Here is a 24,923-nt window from a genome sequence, read left to right on the forward strand (position 1 = left end):
GGTCAAACACAGTGTTGCATACCTGCAATCTGCAATTCAACAATGTTGGACATTGACTAAAAATGTTGAGTAAAGAAAGGAATAATAAACAACAGTGACAAGCTGTACTACTGGGCCAAGTAGCAGTTTACCCCATGGTTAAGAAACAAAAGTCAAGATAATGAACCATTTTTTGAACCTACCCATTTTGTGCAAGGTCGATCACCACTAAATCCTTTTCTAGAAGGACGACCACAGCATAGGGTTCCTGAAAATCTGCAAACCGCACAAAGATTCATAACATCACACTTTTATCAGTCTTGTAATTCCATGAGAAAAGAGCTCCCCTAAAATATGCAAACCACATGGGAAGAATTTCCCACTCTTTATACAGCAAATTATATCTATGCCCTTAAGATGTGAGGGCAGGAACGCTCAACGCTAGAATTTTATTATACTATGTAATTTATAACTGTAGGGGATATTGCTCAAGTTGAATATTTGTATCAGTCTGATTTGAGAGTAAAATGTCATATTCCATTTTAAGATTAGTGCCTCATAATAGATTTTAACTGTGGTAATGAATAAATTCATTTTATTTTACTTGCCACTGCATAATCTGCAGAGGCTCGGTATATATTGTAACCTGCAGTGCAAAAATTACTTCAGTTTCATACATTTGCAATAATCAACTTGTCAAGTGGAGCGTTTCCCAAATCTGCTTGTTATTAACAGCCCCTTGACAAAAGCAGACTGGAGTTATAAAGCCCCACTTAATTTGTGGGAGAGGGCAAACATGCAAAACCTCCTCTGGAGCTTGCTGCCCTAAAGGTTTGTCCAGACCCAGCTGTCACAGAACACAAGGGTTGTTTCCTATCATATCGTCCACGATAATGTAAAGTAAAAATTCTAACGTGCCATAAAATGTCATATGGCGATATAAAATGTTGATGTTTCCTAGAGCGTGCCACCATGAGACTAGCCCAGGCATGTCTGAGAACAAGAACTGTGTCTTAACCTTCGATGACAAGCATCAATAAAACACAGTTTCTCTTATATCGTCAGAAATATCATCATTGCAGATTTTCTTGACATATTGTTAAATTACTTTAAGTCCAAAGACATGCAGTTAGTGGGGATAGGTTATTTGGAAACTCTAAATTGCCCATAGGTTTGAATGTGAGTGTGAATGGTTGTCTGCGTCTATGTGTTAGCCCTGCTACAGACTGCAGACGTGTTCAGGGTGTACCCTGCCTCTCGCCCTAAGACAGCTGAGATAGGCTCCAGAAAACGGAATTTATGACATTTACCGGAGTTAGAAGTTAGCAGGAAGTTAGCTCGCTAGCTTCTATCTAAATACAATATAGCATGTCCTGACTGCGGGGTTTTGGAAACAAATTAAAACGTACAGCTCTGTTATCACTTCCAACATAAATGAAGACAGAAAACTAAACAGCAGTGACGTTTGTAGGGTTACTGAAGTTTGGCTAGCTGGTATATAATGATGTGCTACGTGACCGCTAGTGACACAGCTATGTTAGCATAATATAAACAAGCTAACTTTTTTTCCACTCGATAAAAGTTAACGTGAGTGTTCTCGGTGGTCAGGAACAAATGTAATTGCATGGCAGGATGCTGTAAAAGGACCAAACTTCAGCCAGGAGAACAACTGAGATAATCCATCCACAATACGAGGTTAGTCATGCATATACTGCTGCATGGGCTGGGCTGTAGTTACATCCTAAGGTTTTAAAAACTGAGCTTAAATAAATGATTAGCGGTAATAAAAGCCGAGGGAGGTCAACAGCGATCACTGACTGTTTTAGGAGCTTTTTGAGATTAAATAGAAGAAAATACATAACATTAAAAATGTTAACAACACAAAAGCCATATTAAATGCAGACTACTTTAGGCCCGGAAGTAGGATTCGTCACGTCATCACTTAACGACCGGATATCACCACCCTTACTTTGTGTTATGTTTGGACAGTAACAACACGTCCCAATTCCTTTAGGATCTTTGCTTGTAGTTCCAACTACTACATCTTAAGCTAGTGTTCCTTGGCATTGATATTTTGTAATCTTTCTCCCGGAGAGTTACAGTGATGGATATGGACCTTCCTTATCAACGCATCTGTTGACCACTTACTCCCTATAAATGGGGACATGGCAAACCAAAACAACATCATTTCCCCTCACTGAAGTATAAAGCATTTAGGTATTTTCTTTAATTTGTCTCCTATATGTCTGTACTCTAAGTACACCTTAAAAACTTCTTCGATTTCCAACACTACCGTTTGTCAGTGTTTGGATTTTTATCATTTCCTTGTCTGTCTTAAGAAATCCTAGTTTGTCTGTTTAGTTTATCATTCATCCAAAATATTCAACTTTGTATTGACAAATATAGTTTATACATGATATTTAGGGATACCGTCTCATCTGCTTGTGCCAGGATTATTAGACTATGTGGACAAACATTCATTGTGGAATCCAAAGACCCAGTAATGTCCATTACCAGATGATTTCAGTGAGCAGTGACATCAGATTGTCAGTGACATAATGAAGTCGCCATTCTTACATAATTCGCTAATCCGTCCTGTAGCTGTATACGTGCCAGATAACACAGCAGCAGAGATTACATCCTGGATCACATACATACAGGCCATACTGGTAAGCTCCAGCTGTTGGCTCCTCAATACCATAAATAAAATAATAATTAAATTTAGATTGAAGGGCATTGTGCACAGCGGGATGAAATGAAAATGTAATAGCCTATGTGTCAGATAATAAAACTGAAAAGTAGCATCCTTTCCCTTGGGAAATTTCTGATTTATTACAGAAACACACTCACACACACAGACAGGCTGTCCAACATAATTAAAAAACAGAAAGTTGTGTGCATATTTCCGCAGGTGTTAGTGCAAAAGAAGAGTAAATTAACAATGTCCATAATTCTCAGACGTTCTCATTCAGACCAAAATACGCACACTTACCATTAGGATATGGTGTCTCACATAGCGTGAGGAAGTCTACTATAGGATAGTCCATCTCCAGCACAGCAGTACTCTTCCCATGCATCACTGTTAGACAAGGCCTCCGGCCCACCGTGTCGTAGGACAGACCACCAGAAAAGATTATGAAGGGGTCTCTGGAATGAGTTGCATTCATGCAATTATTTACTTAAATGGGTTTTTAAAATATTAGGCATTTTATATGGTGGGGCTTTATTTAATAATGTGCGTTCACACTCTTAATATTTTATTTAGCCAGCAGGAAATCGTTGTGGCATTATGAGCCTTGGTACAACTTAAAGCATGAGTCAATCTGACTACAAATGAAAAAATCAGTACAGTGAGCTTAATTTTTCAGGAACTGTTGCATGGATATTAATGTATGTATACCATGGTATACTGTAAGTAACATGTCATCATGCATACAAAATAACATCAGGGTTGGAGTTAAAACAAAAGACTTTGATTTAAAGAGGACTGGGCTTGTCTTGTCTTGTCTTTAGTATCCACAACTCTGAATTTATGCTTTATATAACAAAATAGCTGATTAAGAAAAGCTGATACTACAAAATATACAGTTTTAAATGATTGGCTTAAGTTACAAGCATGAGGAGTATCCGTATGTAAGTAAAATGCAACTTGAGCTGCTTTGTGGGGGCTTTTGTCATGGCTCTGCATGCATTAAACACATGCATGTCTATAAATATGCTCAAGTGGATGTGCATGGGCACAAGTGTATAACAGTATATGTGTACGCGTGTGCGACTGAGGGACCATACCCAATTCTAGTTGTTTTGTACTCCACTTTAAGAATGGGCTTACAAGACTCTGGCTTCTTCCCGTCCTTGGGCTGTTTTCCTAAAATAGAACAAACAGAAGTTACTTTGGTTTGCAGTTCACTCCTTCTTCACCCAGTCTCTTCTGTCATCTTGGGGGTTTTTTCCCCCCAGAAGCAGCATTGTAAAATGCTGTGCTGAAGAGTATGCAGCAAAATAACAGAAACCTATTCATCAGAGAGAAGAAAGACAAATTCAAGGACGGGGACATGCAAAGAAAGGTGTAAAGATCCTGGATGATTTACAGAATCCATCTTTTCAAAACTCAAGGGGTGTCAGTGTGGAATAAAATTACACATCCATCACATGCATGCCTATGTGTGCACATTTCTGTATCACAAAGTACAGTGAGTAGTTGAATTTATATGAAAAGTCTTACTGAAGAGCGAAAGTGACCCCAAATGCAGGTTATGCAAGGCAGGTCTGTATAATAAAGAACACTTTTTAATAACTACCATTTAATAATGGATATCTAAAAAGACAATTAAAAGAGGACTTATAAGCCTTACTTAAACATGTCAAAGGAATTTGCATAATTGCCCATTAAATACCAAACTAATTATGCATGCAGCAGTGGGAGAAACAACTAATTAAAAAGCCCATGCGGTGAAATCTTTTCTGCAACCCCCGACACATAAAATCAGCTTGAAAAACTGATTCAAAGTTGTTGTAATTTTTGATTTAATTTCTTTTCTTGTTCCCTTTTCTGACTCTCTTGCTTTCTCTGCCCAGTTGCCGTCGCCTATTTTTCTTCCAGGTGCTTCATCTGTGTGAACTAAGTGGGGTGAGTCACTGTGTTGGGGGACAGAAGAGTATGGATTAAATGCATCTTCAAAAGAGCAGACTTGCTTTCTGCAGGAAGTAAACAGAGGACGCACATGCACACACAAAGTAAGGAAAACAGAGGCAGGAAATAATTGAACCGACAATAATCCTCTGCCTGAAATGAGGAAACAATGATTGAGCCATGCGTAGGCAGACACTTGAGAGATGGCTACAGCGAGAGTGGCTACAGAGGGAACAACATAATCAACACTACAAGACCGTGAAGTCATCAGACCATGGGCAATCAGTGTTTTTATGTAACAATTAAAAAAATAAAGTTACAATCACACTCTATAAGGATGTTTGTTCCAAAGCTATATTCAGACAGGTGGCGCCCAACTTTTTTGTTTAGATCCTCTAAAGCAAAGTCTACCTGCAACCCATCCACCCATATTTTAATTCTCCAGGCTCTCACACAACATCTCACACCCTTTAGATTTATCTCAACACTCTCCATGGAGGTCTTGATCCCTTCACCGAAAGTTTCTTCACTGTCCTCAGTCAACTAGCTTGTCAGACTTCATTAATCAACAGTCATTAATCAACTATAGTTGAACTCTAACTGATTTTTCCTCTCAAGATTCAACATTTCTATATCTTTAACGCACATCGTTTCTGTATAACAATCACCATTATTGAAATTTGACATGCAGTGCATATGGAGTTAATTTATATTGTGTAAGGGCTATTAACTTCTTATTAGTGATCCTGATTGACAACAACTGGCAGTTTCTCTTTGGATGTATAAAAATAATTGTTTTGATCTCAGAACAATGAGAAAGTCCTAAATGGTGGTCGTTTTGAGCTATTTCTAAGTAACTTAAGACACCAAGATCACTTCAAACAGTTATCTAGTTTACATCAATTTAACGTGATATGTCATTTGCCACGGTCTGGAAGTAGACCCAAACTGTCATCCTCAGATCAGAGAAAACTTATTAGGACAACACAGGAACCACCAAGGCTCAAGCCTGCTATGAACTATAAACAGGTGGAACATCAATATAACTGCCCATAGTGAAATGAATTTTACATCACCATGGACTGAGAGGGTGCCAACCAAAAAAGAAGTCCCTACTCCACTGACACCTTCAAGCTTGACTGAAGGTTTCGGCTGCCCACAGAGATAACCCAAATGCCTTGTGAGGTAAAGTTTTATGGTCATATGTGACAAAGATTGAGCTATTTGGTCATAATGACAAAGGTGTGTTTAGAAGAGTAAAGGTAAAGCTTATAAAGCTAACATTGTACCAACTGTACCAACTGACAAGGTGGTAGCATTGAGCTCTGCAGCTGTTTCGCTACCAGTGGTACTGGTATATTGCACAAAGTGGATGAAATAATGAAGAAAAACTCCAAATTCCCGAGGAAACCTTAAGGTTACTCTATTCCGTAACCCCTGTTCTCTGATAACATGAGTGAGGTGTCTCACTATGGGGAACGCTCTCTCAGCGTTGTCCTCAGAAGCCTCTATATCATTACTCCAGCCAGTATTGGCTGGCAGTCGTGACGCTTGCGTCAGGGAGGGGCCACCCTCCTCCCTATAAAAGGATGTGACGCAGCGTCACCCGTCATTCAAGATAAGCTCACCTCTTCCTCGCTTCGTGCAAGGAGGGTGATCTGGTGAGACACCTCACTCATGTTATCAGAGAACAGGGGTTACGGAATAGAGTAACCTCAAGTTCTCTTTCAAACATTCGTTTCGGTGTCTCACTATGGGGATATGCAGACTCCCGTATTGCCAGATAAGCCCATCTGAACGACTGACTGCCAATTTAGGAGGTCTCGTGGGGACCCACACTTAACACAGTGTGGGCTAGAGACGGTGCAGTGACATCCAACCTGTAAAACCTTGCAAAGGTCAAAGGTGAAGCCCAGCTTGCAGCTGCACATATCTCTTCTATAGAGACACCCCTAAAAAGGGCCCAAGAGGTTGCCATTCCTCTGGCAGAATGAGCACGAAGTCCCTCCGGGGGGGGCAGACCCGTGCTGGAATAAGCCAATTGGATCGCCTCAACAATCCAGTGGGAAATGCGTTGTTTGCTAACGGGCTTGCCAAGATGTGGTTTAGCCCAGGAAACAAACAGCTGATCCGACCTCCTGAAAGCCTTCGTTCTCTCTATATAGGTACATAAAGCCCTAACTGGACAGAGAGCATGTAGGCGCTCCTGTTCAGGGGAGGAGAAAGGAGGAGGGCAAAAAGCTTCCAGCTCCAATGGGGTGCATTGGAGATAAGGATTTTTGGGCACAAAGGCCGGATTTGGCCTGAGTGTGACTCTAGAGTTATCCCGCGTGAATCGGGTGCACTCTTTGTGTATTGACAGCGCATGAATATCACTGACACGCTTCGCAGATGCGACAGCCAGGAGCAATGCAGTCTTTAAAGACAGGATTTTTATTTCCACCTGGTTTAGTGGTTCAAATGGTGGCTGTGAAACTGCCCCCAGCACCAGGGATAAATCCCACGTGGGAACGAGAGGTTTAGACACTGGGTGGAGCCGTCGTGCCCCTTTCATGAAACGGCAGACTAGCGGGTGATGGCTCACCGGGCCATCCACGAAGCCCACATGGCAGGCTGAAATGGCTGCTAGATATACTTTAATTGTGGAAAAGGCCTTTCCTTTATCTAACAGTTCTTGGAGAAAGGAGAGAATTGTTGTCACAGAGCACTGAAAGGAGAGAGTGTGAGACTTTCCACACCATTCCTCAAATACCCTCCACTTGTTCTCATACAATGATCTTGTGGAGGGGGCTCTAGCACTCTGAATAGTGGCTATAACACCCTGGGGGAGTCCTGCCGTACTCAGATTCAACCTCTCACAGGCCAAGCCCACAGGGCGAGGCGCTCGGGGTGAGGGTGAAAAATCTCCCCCCTGGCTTGGGAGACTAGGTCTCGTCGGAGAGGGAGCGGCCAAGGTTCGCTCCACAAGAGGGGCATAATCTCCGCTAACCAATGGGACCTCATCCACCTTGGGGCGATCAATATCATTGTTAGCCCTCTCTCTCTCACTCTGGTTAGAGTGGGAGAAATTAAGGCCAGCGGAGGGAACGCATAAAGCAGAGCATGTGGCCAGTTGTGAGCTAATGCGTCTACCCCTAGCGGAGCCTCCTGGTCCCTCAGGGAGAAATACAGTGGACACTGAGTGTTCTCCCACGAGGCAAACAGATCGACCTGTGGCTGGCCAAAGCGGGTCCAGATTTGGGTCACCATATGTGGGTTCAGGGTCCAGTCCCCGTACTGCGGGTTTCCCCTGGACATTAAGTCTGCTCCCAAGTTCAGAGCTCCTGGAATGTGAGTAGCTCTCAGTGACAACAGATTGATGCTGCTCCACATGATCAGTCTGCGAGCCAGCATGTGCAAAGGACGGGAACGTAACCCGCCCTGTCTGTTGATGTACGTCACAACAGTGGTGTTGTCTGTTCTGATCAGAACATGGTGGTTTCTCAACAGGGGAAGGAAGTATCTCAGTGCTAGAACGCTGCTAGCAATTCTAGCCAATTTATGTGAGCACCCCTCTGTTGTGAGTTCCAGCTGCCGCTCACTGCTCTGCCCTCGTGAGTGGCACCCCAACCCGTGAGACTCGCGTCCGTGGTCACCACCTTTCTGGCTGTGACAGCCCCCAGTGACACCCCCTGAGTGAGAAATGTGGGATTTCTCCAACAGTGGAGTGCTGCAACGCAGTCTGCTGTCACTCTGATATAGCGGTGGGTATGGCGCTTTCGATTCAGTCTCAGTGATGCAACCCATCGCTGAAATTCCCTCATATGCAGTCTGCCTAGTGGAATGACTGCCAGTGAAGACGCCATTAATCCCAGCATCTGCAGGCATTTTCTGAATGGGAGATATCTTCCCAACTGAAAAATGCCGGCATGTGATAGCATTTTTTTTACTCTGTCCACAGAGAGACACGCTCTGTACGAGGCGGAGTTTAGAGCTATTCCTATGAAAGAGATGGCCTGAGCTGGCTGCAGGACACTCTTTTGGTAGTTTATGGTGAAACCCAGAGCCATCAGATGATCCACTGTCAACCTGGTGTGCTCTCTTCCCATTATTTCTGACTCTGATAGCAGCAGCCAATCGTCTATGTATGTTGCTATGCGGATGCCCCGCCTCTTCAGTGGGGCTATGGCTGCCTCTGTGCATTTCACAAATACCCGAGGGCTCAGTGAGAGACCAAACGGCAGGACCTGGTACTCGTACATTCTGCCCTGAAACGTAAAGCGCAGGAATTTTCTGTGAGGCGGGTAAATAGGGATGTGAAAATATGCGTCCTTCAGGTCTATTGATGTAAACCAATCGCCTGGGCGCACTACATGCAGCAGAGTGGTGGTCGTCAACATCCTGAATTTGTATGACCTCAGATGCTGATTCAGAGCCCGTAGGTCCAGTATCGGACGCAGTCCCCCTCCCTTCTTGGGCACGAGAAAATACTTTGAGTAAAAGCCGCATTGGCTCTGCTCCTGGGGTATTTCTCGTACTGCTCCCTTTGATAGCAAGGTAGTTATTTCTTCTTGCAGGATACTGGCTGATTCGCCTTTTGCAAGAGAGAAAATCACTTTGTGAAATCTGGGAGGGGTGGTTGCGAATTGCAAACGATAGCCTCGCTCTAATGTCCTCACAACCCATTCTGGCGCAGCGAGAGCTCACCATCTCTCTATTCTTGCTGACAGCGGCCCCAAAGACAGGCACTCCACAGTAGACGGAGCCCTGGCTCCCTCTTGTGGCGGAAACTGGTCCTTCGGGCCAGACCCGACTGCGCATGCGCGGGCGGCCCGCGCTTGACCAGCGCTTATGGGGCCGGACACCACTGAGGGAATCAACCCCGGTGGTGTCTGGGTGCGTGGGGGCATTATGTTTTTCAACATACTTTCTGTGTTTTTCACACATTTTTCCCATGCCCTTGGCAACATGCCTGGATGCAACAGGTGAGTTTTTAATAAACAGTGTGTTTTGTGAGACAGAAATGCTTGATTCAGCTGAACAGTGTCTCGTCGTCTCTTTGTTGAAATGCGCTCTGTGGGATCCAACTCGAGTCCCAGGCGCTGAAAGGTGGAGGCCGAACACTCTTCTCCGAACGGGCTTCGGAACTGAGCCCTGGAGTGAATTTGGAGCCCAGGCTGGTCCGGCTCCGATCTCCCCGTGGGGGATGTTAGGCAGTCCGCTTCTTCTTGCGGTCCGACTGCTTGGCTGGTGGTGGGGCACCCTGAGCGGCAGCAGGCGGGACGTGTTTCTTGGGCCAGTGGGTCTTAGGGTTCTGCGATCCTAGGGGACCCTGGGCCGCGACCTGCGGGGCTGGGCGGCGAGGGATTTTAAACGTCGGCACGCCGGCGGGACGGCTGGTGACCTGAGCGAACGTGCGGCGACTGGGTGGAGGCGTAGCCTGGGTCTTCCTAGGGAGACACAGCTGCAGGGCCTCTCCCTCTTTCTTTTTCTCCTCGCACCGTCTTTGCATGGTGGCAACGGCGGTCCCGAAAAGCCCAGCGGGGTCGATGCTTTCGTCCAGAATGTCACGTTTTTCTCTGTCCGAAAGCCCCGACAAGTTCAGCCATCTTGCCCTCTCCTGTAGGACGATGATGCTGAGGGCCCTGCCCGCCGCTTGTACTGCTGCTCTAGTGAGGTGGAGACACTGGTCCGTAACTACGCCCAGCTCTTCCCACAGGTCGCTAGCATCCGGGTTCGCAGCAGCCTGGTCCTGGAGCTCCGCCGAGTAGGCTAGCAGGAGCGATGAGGCGTTCAATGCCCTCGCGGTGGTGGCAACCGATTTATACGCCTTGTCAGCCAGGGAGGACTGCAGGCGTTCGGCCTTGGAGGGCAGGGACGGACCAGATGACATGGAAAGTTTCTGGTTTGGGTGGAGATGAGAAGCCACCAGATTTTCCACTGTGGGAATTTGGTAGATGCCCTTCTCTTTCATTCCAGCGCAGTCAAACGCCGCCGCTCCCTGCACGGGGTTGGGTGACGAAAATGGCTTTGCCCAGCAGCGTGTGACCTCGTCCACGCATTCGGGGAAAAGCGGCAGTACCTGCTTAGTAGTGCGCTTTGCTTTGGGGAGCCTTTTACCCTCGTATCGTGAGGTGGAGGTCTCTGTTGTCACCGCGGGCCATGGGATTGCCAGCTTTTCAGCTGCCCGTTTTGCAACGTCAAATAGCTCCATGCCGCGGGACTGTGTGCCGGGGTTATCACAATCGGCCCCTTGTGTCGCAGAATTCCGACCAGAGGGGGCAAAGAAAACGTCGTCATCCTCGTCCGAGACGAGATGTTCCGACGCACCCTCAGAGGATTCGCTGAGTAGCTCGTCATTAGCCTTGAGGGAATCAAACATAGCTTCGCAGCTGACCTCGGCATCATCCACCAGCGGGAGGACGATATCCATCTCGTCGCCCCAGCTGGTGCCTGGTGTGGCGGACTCAGAGTGCTCCATTGGTGGGCCGATTGGAGACAGCATTGGGTCCTCCTTCGACAGGCTAGCCTGGCGGGCTAGCCTTTGGCGAAGGCTTTTTAGGGTGAAGCGAGCACAGTGTTCGCATATACCCGGTGTGGAAATAGCCGCTTGGGCGTGTTGCAGCCCGAGGCACATCACACACGCGTCATGTGTATCTGAACCTGAGATTTTGCAACCGCAGGGGCAAATTCTGGGCAGCGGTTTGCAGTCTGCCATATTAAGGAAGCTTGGTGTAGCTAGCTTGGAATGGCTGGACGGCTAACGCTGATCTTTTTTCTTTTCTTCTCTTGGTCGGGTAGCTATGGTGAGCTAGTATGACCTAGCTAGTGTGGTGGCTAGCGCTTGTGCTACTTGGCTTGGTGACCGTGTAGCAAAGACAGTTAGCTTGGTCAGCTAACTGTTGTGCTAGATGCGTGGTGACAGCTAACACACTCTCCAACCTGGCTCTGTGGTGAAGAGTAGGCAACTCGAAACGCGAGCCGTGCTAGCGCCCGGTGACCAAGGTGTTAGCTTGCTCGTGTGGACAGTTAAGCTAGCACTCACGTTCACAGTCAGGAGAGATGAGGTTTCTAAGAAGCAAGAAGAGGAAATTGAATGACGGGTGACGCTGCGTCACACCCTTTTATAGGGAGGAGGGTGGCCCCTCCCTGACGCAAGCGTCACGACTGCCAGCCAATACTGGCTGGAGTAATGATATAGAGGCTTCTGAGGACAACGCTGAGAGAGCGTTCCCCATAGTGAGACACCGAAACGAATGTTTGAAAGAGAACAACCAATTCAAATGAATTGTATCAATGAGCGGTGAAATATCCAGCAAGAATTATGCCAAAAGCTTTTTAATACCTACCAAAGGCATCTAGAAACTAGCTAAGGGACATTTAACCTATCAGTGAGTGCATGGTGTATGTAAATATTTGAGGCAGCACGTATACCTTTGACCCTGTCTGGATTAAAGGAAAGACAAAATAAAGTCAAACTTCTTCACCCAGTTCTAGTCATTAAAAATGTAGGAACCCTGGAAAAAGACCAGTTCAAGGAAATCATTACAAGCCAAAAAATTACTGTGACATTGTATGTATAAAGTGTGTGTGTGTGTGTGTTTTTTTACTTCCTTACCGTGTGGTGTGATTGTCTGTATGGGCTTGCCCTGGCCTCTGACGTTCCATATGGTCAGAGTTCCATCTGAGTGACTGCAGATGAACTGCTTGCCCTCGTGATGCCAGGCAACTGAGTGGATAGCCTAAGAAATGACAGTCAGGAAGGCAGGGGTTGGGGGCAGTGGTTTAGTCGAATGAAACCTTATGTGCCAGCATGCAACTTGCACACTACAAGTTTGTTGCATTACCACAGCCATATGGTACATGATTTTCATACGTGGCTTAAATGGCCGTGGCTTTGCACACTTGCGCAGATGGTTGAAGTGAGATAAAAGAGCTCCCTGGCTTTAGAAAATTTCCTGTGGCACAAATGCATATATTAAAAGCTTTCATAGGAACCATTTGTTGAATGTGAAATAAAGAAAAAAGAAACCCCAACTAGATGGTTCCATTAGCAATATTATTAACTTAGGAGTCATATTTCATAAAGATACAGCATTACTCTGACAAATGTGTCCATAATATTCAATATAATTGAAATACCGCTAATACTTCAATCAAGACCATATGGTTTAGCATGAATTACTGTGAAATTAAGAAAAAAAGTATTTCGCATTGACTCTAGTCAATCATTGAGAGCTAGAGGAACAATAGAAGCTTTTTAAAAGGTTAAAAAACTACTAAAAGGAAATACAGTTAATCACAAGCTTAATATCAACTACAACAGTTACAGAAAAGGCTACAAAAGGGGAAGTTTAAGAGGTGACCTTTAGTTAGGGCTTCAAAACCGAGAAGAGGGCACAAGTGAAGAAAATAAAGACCAAATGGAGATACAGATCTGTGATTCACAGACAAGCTAACAGATAAAGAGAATAATGGGGAAAGACAGACAAGATTTAGAGAGCTGGTGCCCTCTCTGTCCTCTCATCTTTCCCATCATCTGAACAGTCCTGCTGCTGTTGTAAGCCTGGCATGGAATGATTTATGTACTAGCAACAAAACACAAACACATCAAAACCAAAGTATATCTGCAAAGGCCAAGCTTGCCCTTTTGTTGTTGTATTCAATGTTGATAATTAAAACCAGCAAACATTTTGACATCAAACCATATGTTGGCTGCACAATGTGTGAAGCCGACAACAGCCATCCACGTCAACCCTTTAATATTTAGGGCATTTTGTCTGAAAATCCCCTCATTTAAGTGCAAACTTGTCACTGGTCCCACTCGCCTTGTGTCCTCGGCGCTGCTGCTTGTCTCACATCGCTCATCTGAAATGAATGACTGCCTCTCTGTCAGAGCTGATGTGAGTGCATGGTCAGGTTAAGTCAATCTCTTCCAATTGCAGCTGCCATTTATTTAGGTGTATATCAATTTTGCCTTGAGTGTGTCATTAATCATAAGTAGTGCTATATGTCAGGCTCACCAAATCTGCTGAGTTTTAAGAAAAAAGCTGCATGAAAGGGAATAGCATCAGTCAGCGCTCTTATGGCACGCTCTGAGCGGTGTACCTGTTTTGTGTGCTCCAAAGTGAACAGTATCATACTTTTGCTTCCTAGTTAAGTGTGTGGTGTGCTGCACAGACTCTCCTGGCACGTTTTATGAAATCATAAAGACTGAATCACCTTTATGATCACACTGCTTGGTTTTAACAAACTAAAGACCAATCAGAGACTGAGATCAGTCTGCTATAAAGTGTAAAATACTCCCCCCATGTGCTCTTGGTTCTGAGGTTTTCTCATGAAGATTTCGTCTTCCTGACGATTGTTAGAAATAAATAGACATGATGACTAACGGCTTCTGTGTCTCTTTAAACTGGGGCGGCGGTGTGGAGAACATGGTGGGGATGGTTGGATGCAGCAGCCCAGAAGGAGAGACAGTTTGACAGCCCTTTTTTTTTGTGCCAGAAGTGATTCACTGGTGTATAGTGGCAGGTGGTGTGGATGTAGTTATTGCAGGTGTCTCGAATACAGTGTGAACACATCTCTAATTTTGTCAAATGTTTAGCATCCCACACTGTGGAAATGAAATCAATGTTCCAAGTTTTACTTTCAGTTATAAGTGAAGACTGTTCTCCTGGGGATCTAAATTCTGTTGTCAGCACTAAAAGCATACTTTTATTTATCTTTTTATTTATGGATAGATGATATCTAATAATGGATACTGGTATAAACTGTCTATGATTTTCCCTCAATGCAGTCCAGTCCACTTTTGAATATTCCTCCCTGGAAAATTCGCCCATTCTGTGTTACCCTGACAGTAACAGACTTCTAGAAATCTATCAGTGCATTGTTCATCACGCCAGTCCCAAGAGGCAACAATGCCCTGTGCTTAATTGTAAATAAGCAGCATAATTGAAACACATGGCACTCATCAAATCAAACAATACCAATTAAAAAGGCTAATTTCATGATTTATCACATTAGGTCAGTTTTTCCCAGATTGGTCTTTGGGGGCTGAGAGGATCCTGTCTACATAACATTTTCTGTAAATTCTGTTAATCTCGGGCAGCTCGACTTGCATGAATTGTTTCCAGCTGCGCGTCATGTAGCTGGAGTTGAGTGTTTTAACAGATGCATGAAACTATACATTTTTAGAGATAAGTTGTAAAGGCCGCCGTTTTCTTTGTGAGTATTTATTACAAGGCGTGCTGCGGGGAAAAGCCTGTTCTAACGTTTGAGTCTAAGGTTTATTTTTTTAAGGCTCTTTTTTACTTCTCATCCTTAAATAATCTGCTCTTTCACGTGGTTCAGTTTATTTTGAAAAGTCTCAACAGGATCTTGAGCTTTATTGTGAAAGGTTTATGTGGAACATAAACAAGAGGACACGCGATGATGCTTGTCCGTCCATAGTGTGGTTATATTAAATATAAGAGAAAGAGAGAACTTTAGGAAATTAATATAGCCACTACAGTGACCATCAAAACAATGAAAAAATATTGCTGTAAATAGTTCATTTTGCGACACCACGAAACAAACGATAGCGTAAAATGAAACGATAGACATTTTTATATCGTCATCCGATATATATCGTTATATCGAACAGCCCTACCTTAGAGCAAGACTTTACACAGAGTACTCAACATACTGCTGTACCTGTTTGTGTGCACGTAAAAACACGTACACACACAAGCAGTCACATACACACAGCAAAAGTAATGCGAGTCAAGCAACACAACCAGCTTAATCTGAACAAACAAGGCATTTGGGGGCAAAACGTCAGCAGTGATTTGCAATGAGCAATCCATTTTTGTTCGGTTATTTTAAATCCACATTTTCTGCTTTTGTGTTGCAAGATGCTCGTTACATAAGTCTTGAAAGAAACAAGCCCCAGTGAGCCTCATATTTACACATTTAGATTTTTCTCTGTATTATGAAGATGATTCACCATCACTGTTTCTGACTGAATAAACAACTTTGGAAGTACAATATACTGTCAATCTCTACATAACCAGCATAATCAGACACTTCGAGTATGATGGCAAGGTGGCAGTGTGTAAATACCCATCTGAACAAAAAGCTTTTTTTCTGTTCAGAGGATCAACAGGTCGAATTTCTTATTCTGCAAAACTCAAACTGGATCTTCTTGAGATCTTTTATAAGTTTTTAAAGAATTCTAAAAAGAGTAAACAGTCAGTATCCAACATGAAAGCGTGGATCCATCCTGCTTTGTATCAAAGGGTCAGGCTGCTGGTTGGGGTGTAATGGCTTAACTGCCACAGCCTGCCTGAATTTTGTTGCTGGCATGTCCTTTTCTTTATGACAACAGTGCACAAACAGTTAAGGCAGTTCTGAAGGCGAAAGGGGGACCAACCCAATATTTGCAAGGTCTACCTAAGGTGAGTGGTGGCCAGTTGAAAATCTGTGTCAGATAACATGCTAATGTTAAAAATAAACTCCAAGTGGAGTCTCACAGAGCTGTTGGCATGGCTGTGAGGTTTACTTGTAAACAGGGTGTTGTGGTTTTTTGTTTTAAATGAGTAAAAATGACCAAATCAGTGAGATATGTTACATGTTCTTACGTGCTTTTCTGATAGTCTGAGCAGTTGATGACTATTCTACAGAGAGTAAGACTCATCCAAATGGTTGGGATACCACCCTGAAACCTCACAGCTGGGATGATTACGTGACTCACGTGTTATAAACAGCGGCTCGTAAACATCTCTAAAACAACTTCAGGGTGGGAATAAGCATTAGAAAACCAAATTCACCAGCAAACCAAATGCATGGGAAGTCTTATTACGACATTACACTTATGCATTAGCATCCACTTTATCCTGATGGATGGACTCCCTAAGAGACTGACCATCATGTAAAGAGTGATACTCTCACCACTAATGGGTATTATGCAAGCCTTGCCAAATCACCCACGAGCTCTGTACAGTTAAGTTGTCTGTCTGAAATCTCAACAGGTCGTAGGGGGAAAGAAAACACTTCCTAATGAAGCCACACTTGTGTCAGATAGTTTGCAGATCATTTTGTAGCATTTGTTTTTAATCTTAAGGAATAAGCAGATGGGAGGGATTCATTGCGAGAGGACACATTAAATTAAGATAGCGGGGCTGCCCATCACAGAGAATGCCACAGGAAATGTGTGGAAGTCTTATCTGCCTGGTGGATTTTTTTTTTCTTGTTGAGAATCTCACCCATCCGGTTAGAACAGTGCCGGTCTGATTCAACAGTATTAAAAATACTGGCAGGCTGTTTACAAAATGAATGCTGGAATAAAATATGTTAATAATGCAAATTTGTCCACAACTGGAGCAGGTTATTGTTATGTTTTATTTAAATTCAAATAATTAATGCTTCGTGGTTGAGGGGAATATGTTTTCCAATTTTATTGTTATTGTTGCCCTTTATTAGTAGCTGCGAGAATTATGACCTGCTCCTGCACAAATACCTGCAAACATTTTGTCCCCAAAGTTTTTCTGGTGTGTTTGTGGACTTTTCTTCAGATCGTGGCGTAGGTGCTAAGTTTGGGCGCGCTTTGTGTTTGCGCGTCCTGGTTATCGTAGTCGCAGTCAAAGTAACCAATTTCTTATTTGTCCATTTGTGAAAAGAGCGAATAGAAAGGAAAAGAGGAATGGGGAGAACAAAAGGAAGGGAAATAGGGAAAATAGAGTGCCTTATCTGTGCAGCTTTGGCTGGACATCTGTGACAAAAGCCTGAACAGGTCGTGCCTTTGCAGCTATAGAGACTGACTGCTAGATGCACTCCGAAGTTGAAATCAATAAAAATAAACTGCAAGCTGCAAAAGTAATGTTTTTTTTCTTGGGATACTAAAGATGTTTACTTGAATTCCACGCTAAATTCTTGTGAATAATGGCAGGTGCTGTGCTCATTACTATATAACACTGTATGGCATCTATACACCAAAATACTACTAATTTTTTTTACTGTAAATGCACATGTATGCGTGCAGAAAGGAATGTTCATCTTTCTTAAAAGCTCCTTTCCTTCATTCCTTTCTGCACACAGTGTAAGAAGGCTGTATAAATTAGTGCAATTAAACAATAGGCTTACTGAAGGGAAAAAAAGGATTACAAATTCCATCCATGCATTCAGTGTGCGCCACCAGGACACAAACACAGAGGGCGGAGGGAAGAACTAACTCAGATTTGGCTGCAATATTAACCATTCATCAGGTGTTGAGTCAGATGGAGAAGAGCGAGGCAGGGTCACAGTGACAGATGCTCTCTGGCTAGGACTCACTGGAAACCCATACTGCTGATCCACAGCTAATAATAGACAATCCACTGAAAGACACAGAGTTGAAGGCGTGCTCTCTCAGCTCTTTAGGAGCTTGTAAAAACAAGTTTTATTGCCTTTGTGTGCCTGAACTCTGCTGGAAAGTGTCAAAGTTTTTTCTTTGCGATACAGGATAAGTTTGCTAATTTGCTAACTGTTCTTCAGTTTGTCAGCATCTGTAATTTCCAAATGCTGCCTTCATATATTTTTTTTAATGGAAAGAATTTCATTTCCTCTACTTGCACAAATTATACAAGAACGTTTGCAAGAATTGTTAAAAAATGTGGCAGGAAAACAGGAAGTGGCATTGCTCATTATCTCTATCTTTTGAAATCAAAGACACAGACTGCCTTTCAGCTGTTTAAACATTCGCAAATTTCCATCAAGAGTAAAATACGCTTTAAGATGTCTGTGCATTTTCTAAAGTCTGAATCCATCACCGCGCGGTCTGCTGGCTTACTCTGCTGTTGAAAAGGAGAAGACGAAAAGCTTCCTTGTTCATTTCAGTCGACAACTTTGATACTTGGCAGGAAGCTTCTAGGCAAATAGGGTTTGAATGAAAGCACGCTGGAGAAAAAAGCACGCGCGGCAGGAAGACTATAGCTTGGAGAGGATGTGAGAGCTGGAAAAGAGTTACTTCACAGTATTGTTTGAAGAAGCTATGTGGAGTTTGCATAGAGTCATGATGCCAGTAAATCACAGCCAGCGAATATAACATCGCCTGCAAATCCATGCATTATCAGTGACTTACAATTAATGTTAATAGTTTAGTTTATATTGAGGTTAACAAATGGATGCTAATTCTATTTATGCTTATTATTAAGGTTACAATGGGTGGCAGGAATGCTATGGACTGTATTATAAGAAATATACTTTAAAATATAGACAGAAAATAAAAAGAAATTAACTGCAGTGAAGTCCACTTTAAAGATACCTGACCCTGGAAAACATTTAGATTTAGTAGCCAGGGGAGTAACTTCACCACATATCAAATGAGATGAAAGAACAGTTGCATGTTGCAGGCCCATTTTTTAAGTCAGCCAGTGAAAAATTACAGTGAAGCAAGACACAACACCCCGCCCACCCTCTAGCTCAATACCCTGTCCCTCAGTTCCCACCCAATCTAACCCCCCCAGTCCCTGGGGAGGTGTATCTGTGAGGGTTTGGAGAGAGGAGATGAGCTCCTCTGGGAGATTCAATACTAGGATCTGTAATGCCCAGGAGCAGTGGGAGGATATTAGCTTATCTGAGAAAAGGATGTAGGGAGAGCAAAGGCAGAGAGGCAGACAGAGTAAGAAGGAGATCTTCATACATACTGAACATACAAAATCTCCACCTTTTTTTTTTGTATTTGTATCTTACAGCGGTGCCAACAAGGTGAGCATCTACGTGAGTGATACGATAATCTCATTATCTTAAACAGACTTAGCCCTGTGTAAGGCCGCAGACACAGCTGCATGGCCATGTACATGCTGAGTCAGCATGTGTGTCTATGTGTGTTCTTACAGCCATTCAGCTGGCTTAAGCCTCAGTAACAAAGTTATGAATGAGAGGTCCTATTCATAGAGATGTTTCGCTCCTACTAGGAAGTCTAAATCATGGACTGTAGGAGTTCAGACTATAATCAGATTGAAGGGGAACAGCTACGTTTGATGTAAAAAGGCAGATATTTCTTTTACCGACTAATAGCATTAAATTAGTCAAATTTAACTCATACATCAGTAGAATTTATGTTTTTTTTTTAATTGCAAATCAATAAATTAATAGAGTTTAGAAAGTAGAGTAAGTGATACAGTGCATGGCTAATATCAGCGTTATTAGCCATGCACTGCTTATAAGATGAAAGCAGTGAACATGAGTCTAAATCTTAGTTTAAAACAAGATTTCATCACAATACTGTTTAACTTGCAAGACCCAATCTCAGTCAGATAAATGCTAGGTCCAGAGAGAGTCTAAGCAGCTCTGACACCATCTCTATTTAACTGTCATGTTTTCTGTTATTTACAGAAATACACTGTTACCTTATAAAGCCAAATAATCCATTATTTTAAAAAAATGTATCTGTTTTTATACAAGAAAACCACTGTGCTGCTTTACAATCGGACATGAGCACATGGCACTCTACTGTGTGAATCATAACCGTGGTAAAATATGTATTTAACAAAGTCTTCTTCTTTGTAAATGACACAACACGTCTTCTGCAGTGCTACCCAGAAATGCTTTTAAAGCTTTTAGAAACTACTAAAGTTTTACATACTTAAAATTCCTAAATATCAGCCCGTGCCAGCACTTCATTTGTAATTTTACACCGTCTCATACTGTTTGGGTGAAATTTGGCCCGTTTTGATATTTGACAGCAGCAAAAAATACCCTAAATTGACTCAGAATACAAATGAAAAGTGAAAATATTTTAACATTTCGTACTGTTTCCTTGTACATTTAGGCTGTTCTGGGTCAAACTGAACCTGTATCTATTTTAAATGAATTTTAGAGCCACCAGTGTGAGTAATATCAAGGGAAATGGTGGTTTTAGGAAATCTTGAAATTGTATTTTCTTACGGGACAGTGGTGACAGAATCTAAGGGGGATTTTGACACTGTAACAAGAACTGTCTGTGTTAGCCTGAGCTCCTGCCGAGACGGGCACCTGCTGGTCTTTGAAGGATAATGGGCGAATCTTGAAACAGCGAAATAGTAAAACAGCGCAGAATACGGTGCACATAAGGGGTCAGACAGAGGTTAGAGAATTTCTTGAGAGATGGTTCCTGGACACTTGAGATCTATAACAGAGTGATGCAGTGGTTATCACTCTCACCTCACAGCAAGAAGGTTCAGCTTGAAGTATATCGACTAAAGTGCTGCATGGATGCATATCTCAGGTGGTTAGTAAAACTATAAAAGCTCTACATGAATGTGAGTACATTACATTTGCACCTACGAGCTCCCACAATGTAACAAAATAATGTGAGATTAAAAAAGAATTCAAAAGAGGGACTGGGTGTTTTGTTTATGATACAGCAGTGAGAACAGAGTTTAACATTTATAGAGGTTATACATGTTTTCCATGATTTATGTAAAACAGGACATAGTACTGCATAAGAGTAGATATTTTCTCAAAAAACAGTAGTAATTAAGGTTTAATTATCCATTAATTGTCCATTTTTAAGTCTAAATTTCCAAATAAACCTGTAGATCAAAACTTATAATGAGAGAATTCTTGGCCTGTGTCAAAATGGACCCAGACCATGCTGTGAAGACATAAAATATGAACAGTGTGTGAGGGATAAAGAGGAAATACTTTATGTATTTAGCTTGACAACACAAATCTAGTTAGTGATGGCTCATTTAAAAGTTATCCTCTTATTAAGCAAATTCTGGCTTCATCCTACTATGAAGTCAAACCTGACAGCCCCCCTTTCTTATTGAGGTGAAGCAGAGACTAGAAAGTTTTATCTTTCTTATTTTATCACCTTGCCAGCACTCTTTTTTCCTCCATTGTGTGGTTTAAAACACAGACAAGAGAAAGGAAACACAGCTGTAGTAAAGTATTTCAAACTCAGGTAGACACACACACACAGACCAATACACACATTCACAAAAATGTATGCAATTCAATTCAGAATATGTGATTTCACTTCCAGTCCTCGTATTACATTTTCTTAAAATGCAAGTCAAATGAATGCTGGAAATCTATTAGAGAAGAACAGAAATCTGGGATATTTGCCTACCTCATCATATGTGTAGCGATAGTCTGCCTTCTTTGATTTGAGATCCCACAGGACCACGATCCCAGACTCAAATCCAATTATAAGCTAGAGAGGAAGAGCGACAGGCAGTCAGTGAGATAGGTAGGAGAGATGATAGACAGGGGGATAGAAAAGACCCCATGATGGGCAGAAAAAGAAGTAATACGTTTGACATTCAAGCACAGCATGAAAGGAAGTCAGGTATAAGAAGACTACAGCGGCTCAGGAAAAAAAAACCTGACCACCCTACTTCACAAAAAATGATATCAGATAATACAAAAAGAGCTGTAGAAAAAGAACATGATGCTTTAAAAAAAATCTGAGCTTATTCACAGAAAAATACTTCCCGCACTCAGTCTCAAAAATCATCAAAAATCATCTGCATTTGTGTCAAATTCCTCTCATCAATTAAAATAACCAACACAAATATATACAGTAGTTGTCCTCCAGCACCTCCTGGGTGCTGTCTTGTTAACTTACATCCTTATATACTTATCACATGCTGTTTAAAAGGCATGCTGATACATATCTGAAGAGTGGTCAAAGTGGTCAGCACAACCTGCATTCAAATTAAGCTATACTCTAAATGGGGCTACACTAAAAAACAAAGTAATGCTTTCTCTTGACTCACCCCTTGTTTCTTCATATTTTGCATCCTAGGTGCCAGACTTCCTGTAAATTATTTTTAAAAGTGGGCTTAAGCTGTAATTTTCCTGGCTTTCTGGAGCTCTTTCAAAGTTTTTCATTGTGCACTGACTGCTTTTTCACTCATTGGCTTTCAATGAGGCATTCTTAAGGATAGGAAACAGGAAGAAAAGGCCGAGATGTGCCAGTTTACACAAGAACTGAATTTAAAAACTCTGGTGCAAATTATCATCAGTACGCTGAAAAGTACCCTCAGATGTTGATCCACCATGCAATATCATCTGGAAAGTGTCTGATTGGCAAATTTCAACATGGCAATGATCCCAAACGCACTGCCAATGTAGTAAAAACATACCTGGACAGATTAAATCCAGGTGGAATCAACCACGGAACATTATCAGTCATGGCCTCAACAAAGTCTGGACCTGGACATTGTTAAAGTACTGTGGGATCATGTTAACAGAGTCCTTTAGGAAGCCTGGAGAACTATTCCTACAAGTTACTAACAGAAATTACAAGAAGTGTTGCCTAATAGAGTTCAGGTAGTGTTAAAGAATAAAGGTAGTCACATCAAATATTGACTTTCAAGCTTGTTAAAATTTTATAAACTCCTCTGTTTGCTTTATATACTGTGCAATCCCTGTATGTTTCCATGTTTTAATAACTCGCTGCACATTTATCCAATTTCTTAGAAAAATATAAAGAATTGTGGGGTAATTCAAGACTTTTGCACAGACTTTTCACCAATGTAAGCTTTGCAAGATATTGCGATTGGGTGCAGAAAGTCACTGATTCTTACCTTTCCTTCATCCATGGGGTTATCACTTATGTGAACAACTGGTCCAGGATGAGCCTTAGAGGACCTTGTAAGAAAGATCAAAAAGACAGACAGTTTTTTTTTCCCTTTAAGCCAGGATGGAGTAGACAGGCATCATGTAAGATTTACTAATATGACATGGTCATAGCCCTCATCTTAACCCATAGTGAGGGTTAAGATGAAGACCGAGTGTCTTTGGACTTGTCGAAGAGGTCTGCTGGGAGGACAGAGCTGTCAATCATTCCAAGGCTCTAAAAGGCTGTACAAAGAAATAAGCTTCCTGAAGGTTATGATGGATGACTCTGTCAGGCCAGGAAGTCCCCAGTGGCTATGTGTATGTGCATCCACGTGCTGATATGTGTGTCCATTTGCATGTCAGTGGAGAAGATAGAGCAAAAAATGCTCGACAGCCTCTCCTCTCCCCCTGCTGTCTGTGCTTTACCCTCCAGACAGTCTTATGTCAAAACTCCTCTTTCTGTGAGCCACATGGGAGCCAAATGTACCTAACCTGCCCTGCCTTAAAGAGATGATGTGGACAGAGGATTGCCAGGCAAGGTCACTGCTGAAAAAAGTAGTGACTGTTGGAGCCTGAAACATATCCCCAGCACCGTGAAGCAAGGGCAGGGATGCCTGACAAAGAAGGAGAGGAAGGAGCTGCAGCCAAATGTAAGTAATGCAAAAATGAGGCAAGGCAAAGTCGTTGTTTTGACCTATGCCTTTGCATATTTTTGACAGCGGAGGGCAGGACACGCTGATGACAATATCAAAAATGTAAAAAAGATGTACATATTTCACTGGGAACATATTTTGGATGGAAATCAATTAGCAAGGGATGAATGTTAACTCTGCTCATTCGATTTAGCTTAGCAGATTTCCATGAATCTATGAATATAACCAAAGGGCAATAGAAGGGAAGAAGAATAGACAACAATGTGTTTGTGTGTGTGCGTGTGTGTGTGTGTGTGTGTGTGTGTGTGTGTGTGTGTGTTAGAAGGTAGCAGTTAGTGGGCAGGCAAGCAGTCATTCAGTCATGTCTATATTTAGCCCGTTAGTGCTGGAGCCTTATTACCTAAGCTCTGCTGCAGCCAGAGTTGTTGATTTATCTAATCCCCCCTTCACTGCCTGTGTCTCAGCGAACAGCAGTCCACACCCGCGCACACATTTGTGTGTCAGTGCAATTAAGACACATCTTAACATCTACCCCATCTGTAAACAATCCCCCTCAATGCCACAGCAAAATAGTACTCTGTTGCCAAATTACAAACTGCAAGTTCCCCTCCGTCCCACGTGGTTTACTTGGGGTTTTAGGGTTTTATATATAATGTTCTCCGTGCTTCCCTTGAGACTTCACAGCAAATCTATTTTGTTAAAACCTGTTGTCGTACAGTAAATAAACCAGAAGTGAACATATTTACAAAGTTCACAAAAAACCCCAACACATTCAGGTTTGGAGATAAAGGAATCACCATAGCAACAGAGGCAGGATGGGCAGAGCGCGAGCAGGCTCCCAAAAATCATCCACAGGCAAACACGCACATGCACACACACACACACACACACAGATACACGGAATGGTGAGATGCTATACTGTGCATGTATGCCACTGTATTTGTCTCAATATATGCTTGTGTGCGCAGAGTATGCTTGTATTCTCATAGTATGTTCGCATTTATCACATTCTTGTCTTTCAAAAACTAACTGAAGGTTTTATATGTCACACACACACACACACACACACACACACACACACACACACACACACACACACACACACACACACG

The 24,923-nt window shown here is 42.6% G+C and overlaps 1 protein-coding gene across 1 annotated transcript in view; it reads right to left on the bottom strand.

Moving 5' to 3' along the window:
* stxbp5a (syntaxin binding protein 5a (tomosyn)) overlaps positions 1-24,923 on the bottom strand; it is a 108,616-nt gene that overhangs the window by 24,368 nt on the left and 59,325 nt on the right. Inside the window, exons 7-12 of the mRNA XM_084953875.1 lie at positions 23,125-23,188; positions 21,663-21,746; positions 12,210-12,333; positions 3,769-3,847; positions 2,972-3,126; positions 183-255 (exon numbers count right to left, since the gene is read on the bottom strand). Of these exons, the coding sequence (XP_084810001.1) occupies positions 183-255; positions 2,972-3,126; positions 3,769-3,847; positions 12,210-12,333; positions 21,663-21,746; positions 23,125-23,188 (579 nt within the window). The remainder of the gene's footprint in view (positions 1-182; positions 256-2,971; positions 3,127-3,768; positions 3,848-12,209; positions 12,334-21,662; positions 21,747-23,124; positions 23,189-24,923) is intronic.

The sequence above is a fragment of the Perissodus microlepis genome, chromosome 15, assembly GCF_051167445.1.
Source record: "Perissodus microlepis isolate ML-2025 ecotype Zambia chromosome 15, ASM5116744v1, whole genome shotgun sequence".
Lineage (NCBI taxonomy): Eukaryota > Metazoa > Chordata > Actinopteri > Cichliformes > Cichlidae > Perissodus > Perissodus microlepis.